Source organism: Brassica napus, chromosome C8 (genome assembly GCF_020379485.1).
Source record: "Brassica napus cultivar Da-Ae chromosome C8, Da-Ae, whole genome shotgun sequence".
Lineage (NCBI taxonomy): Eukaryota > Viridiplantae > Streptophyta > Magnoliopsida > Brassicales > Brassicaceae > Brassica > Brassica napus.
Genome location: NC_063451.1, coordinates 43205031 through 43209166, shown reverse-complemented (window position 1 = coordinate 43209166; position 4136 = coordinate 43205031). Strand labels below are relative to the sequence as shown.

The 4136-nt window shown below is 40.8% G+C and overlaps 1 protein-coding gene across 1 annotated transcript; it reads right to left on the bottom strand.

Annotated features, from left to right (window-relative positions):
* Positions 1–727: 727 nt before the first annotated feature.
* Positions 728–2823, bottom strand: LOC125591237. The gene is made up of 2 exons (XM_048765048.1): positions 1153–2823; positions 728–1070 (listed from the first exon to the last, which is right to left on the bottom strand). Exon 1 carries the CDS (start codon positions 2774–2776, stop codon positions 1700–1702), a length of 1077 nt encoding a protein of 358 aa, XP_048621005.1. The 5' UTR covers positions 2777–2823; the 3' UTR covers positions 728–1070; positions 1153–1699.
* Between the last annotated feature and the right edge of the window lie 1313 nt (positions 2824–4136).

Sequence of the window (4136 nt, the reverse complement as noted above, 5' to 3'; positions counted from 1 at the left end):
ACTGTGTTGTAGAATAGATCCCACTCGAGACCTGGAAGTGGCGAGATGAGTGTAACCGCAGGGATTAATGGAGATTTGGACAATTCATTAGCAAGGTGGCTCTCCTCCAAAGAGGGAACGTGGCTCTCCACATCTTTTGTCGCCGTTAGGTCGACAACTCCATGGGCGTTTTGATCCTGAAAATGGCGACCATATTTGCTTCAACTATTTTAGAGAGAGCATCAAATCAATTCACATTATGTAGGGTGTGGTTTACCTTAAAAGGAAGAGAGGGTGGAGACTCGGTTACCTTAAAAGGAAGAGAGGGTGGAGACTCAGAGGAAGTTGTAGCTGTGAAAGCATTGACGGTAGTCGCATGAACAGCGAAGCCTGGCATAGTGTCATTGCTCTTAGTGGGTGATGTAAGTATTATCTTAGGCTGCGGTGACGGTAATAGGAGACTCCGAGGAATAGATGAATCGAAGATTGGTGGATCTGGATTGATGGGATCGTAAATCCTCACGCCATGATAGAGGATGTGATTAATCTCCGGGCTGTTGGGGTGATCACTCTTATCGTAGACTACTGAGTTGAGCTCATCCCAAGGAGGTTGCACGCTGACTGGTGTACGAGGTGGCCCGTCGTAGTCATTTGTATCATCGTTGGGGTGGGTGCACCTGACTAGGCTGAGGAGTTTTATTAAAAACCGGGGAGACTTGTCTGCTGTCATCGTTGTGGTCAGGAGATGTGTGGACACATGCGTTTATGTGGTTAGGTGAAACGTGGACACTCTGAATGTGGATTAAGTGGTCGCTCGTATGTGAGCTAGCAAGAGACAGATGACTGAGTGGAGGAGTGGCGTAAACGGGGGAGAGTTGACTAGGGTGAACATTGTGGTCGGGGGATGGGTGGGCACATGTGTTGTTGTGGTTAGGTGAAACGTGGACACTCTCTGTGTGGATGCAGTGGTCGGTTACAGGGGAACTAGCAAGATGATCATCTGCAGAATCGCGATGTAGCTGAGCTTCGTATTGACTGATTATAGGGGATGTCGTTTGAGGCATGTCATCTGTCTCCATTGGGGCATCATCCTGCAGCCAAAAATGAATTCTTTGTTAGTGGTGAAAACACAAAGCTATTTATGTGGCAAAAAGTGTGTTCTTTGCGATTCACCTGATTATGACTTGGTTCTGGAGTGTGGGGTGGTGTGTTGGACTGCTTGCGACGAGATAAAAGTTTGTTGAAAGATGATAGCCTTGCATGAGATCGCTTCTTCCTACGTTTCATCTCGCGTTTGAGCTGCTTCACTTGCGTTGAAAGTTGGATCACCATCTCTGTAAGTTGAACGTTGGTGAAGCTTTGGGTGGTTGAACCTGTAAAGTAGGAACTTATACGCCTTTGCTTCTTTGCAGACGGCTGTCTTGTTTGTAGAGATTGCTTAATAGTAGCAGCCTTCTTCTTGACACGGATCTTTGGCTTTTTGATGATAGGCTCAGATGTAACCCCGCCATGCCACATATGTTTGTTGAAGGAATGTTGACCAGCTATAAGTTGTTCCAAGTAGAGAACACTGTCGTCCTTCGCATCGTCTGGAAACATACCCCATCCTGGTTGTGGCTGACTTTCGATGGGTATAATAGGAGTGACTACCAGCTGAGAAAATTCAAAAGCATCTTAGTTTTGTAAAATTATTAGATTAAAAAATACATTTTGGAGTTATTTAATACAAAAGTTTTAGACTTACATTGGGGTCAAATTCGACGCGTCGGATGTGGATGGCATTGATTGACTTGTGCTGTGGTAGAGTACCATCTTCCAAGTCCATCAAGGTGAGGTTGTTTAATGGAGCCGGTATATAATCCAGAAGCAGGGGGATGGCACGAAATGCTACAAGCTGAAGTGAAAGTGGGAAGCCTTGTAATCTGAAACTGCCCTGCTTGAGCGTCTTGACAAGTGTAGCAACAGGATCTTCACATTTCTTGGGGACAAAACTCGGCGGTTTCATGCATGAGATGGTCTTGAGGAAAGACTCTCTACCCCATGGGAAAGCAAGAAAGGTTTTGAGGTTTTCAACCATCCTAACATAACGAGGAGTGGGGCGTGCTTCTTGTTTGTGAGCGATGAGAACGCCGTCGACGATTATAATGAGAGCAATCCGTATCTTTTTCCACCCATCCATATCTTTGTCGGTCTCAAGCATCCGACAAAGATCAGCAATCGTCACAAATTTTTTCTTCCCAAAAAGTCTCTTCCATACTCTATCTTTGCCGGCGACAATAGCTTTAGCGGTTTTGGGATTGTATCTTTCAGGGTATGAACCACAAGGGAGGCTCGTGACAGTGCCAAATTCCTCAAGACCATATCGGAAAGGAAAACCACCAAATGCGGACCAAAGCGTGTTCTTTGGAAGACAAACAAGCTGACGAGTGAGAAACGCGTGGATCAGCTTACACGACACATGGCATTGACGAGCAGGGAGGTCGAAGAGTTTCCCGAAACAGGACCTACGGATGGTTTCAAATTCCGGCGTGTCGCGAAGGACGTTGCGAATAAAAGGGAGTAGATCCGGAGAGGAATAGATGTTATGACGTCTGGTGGGGAACCGGTCCGTCGCGAAAAGTAGAGGAGGTAGACGGAGGTCCGGTGAAGATGGATCTACATATATAAAACAAATCAGATTCTGGGATTTTGGAAAAAACGAGAGCAACGGGAAGAGTGAAATACCTCCGACTTCGTATTGTTGTGGCGTTTCCTCGTCCTCCACTAAGACCTTCTTCTTTGACTTTGGTTTCCTCATGGTTCACGGCGGAGGCGAAGAGAGGGAGTGTTGACGGCTTAAGATTCGAGACGGAGAGTATGAGGCGGAGAAGAAGGAATTGAAGATAAATTAGGTTTTGTGATTTGGAAAAAAGAGGTAGTGTTGATACGCTTTTGATTTTTTTTTCAAAAAAAATTGATGACACCCTTGGTTAAAGGCAAACTCTGGTTGGATTAGTTTAGAGGGTATATGTGACATTGCAGGCAGATAAAGTGTGTCACATGACTATTGTGTCTGATTGTGTAATATGAAAGACAAAAAGTGTCTTAGAATGTAAAAATTTGAAAGAAAAAAAGGATTCCCGAGTCAGATATGTTGCTTATTTTATCCAAAAGTCTGTCTTATTGATTCCAAATTAAACCGGCCCTCATCCAAAAATCTAATATTGTCAACATAGTCAGTTTAGATTGAAGTTCACGATTAACTACATATATATAAACGCTATATTGAAGTTTAAAACTTAAAAACATACGTTAAAATTGATGCTTGCAGCTTACATGCATAAAAAGTTATTATGCTTTGACCGAACCTAACTATCAATCGTAACCTACTCCTTCCGTTCCAGTTCCAAAAACACGTTTTAAAATTTTCACGCTTTTTAATAAAATATATTAAAATTTAGTTATAAATGCATAGTTTTTTATAATTTTATATTTTCTATATTTTTAAATCAATAAAATTTTAAAAGATGCAATTAATATTCTTGAACTTCACAATTTCTCATTATTAATTGACAAAAATTACATTAAAAATATAAAATATGTATTTTTTTGAAACAAAAGTTTTCTCTAGAATATGAATATTTAAAAAACGGATGGAGTATAATTTTTTGAGTTTTAACTATATAGTTTTTCCCCCATAATTAAATTATATTTTTTTGGTTTGACTCTCTATTCATTTTCTTTGGATCCAACGCTACCTAGCTCTTGATAATAGACGCTAATCACCAACCTAACTACGCTTGGATGATAGGTTAATAAAAATTGATTATGACCAGTAGGTAGTAGGTACCAGGTACCACATGTTACTTTCTGTAAATATAAGATGAGAAATACAAATTGCAATATCTTTTTACTCACGTTACACCGTACAGATGGATCCATCATACTATTCCACCATGGAGATTTGACTCTTGAAGATAAAGTTGTGACTGGTAAATTCCAGCTCAAGACAGAATAAATAAAAAAGTAAAAATTGGAGTAAAACAAAATAGGTGGAAAGACGAAAGAGAATAGGAAGGTAGGAGTGTTTCAAAAAAATAGGAAATCAGGAGTAAAACATTTCTCTGACAAATATAAGAGTAAATTGTAATGTTTTTTCATCTTTTCTATAGTACACA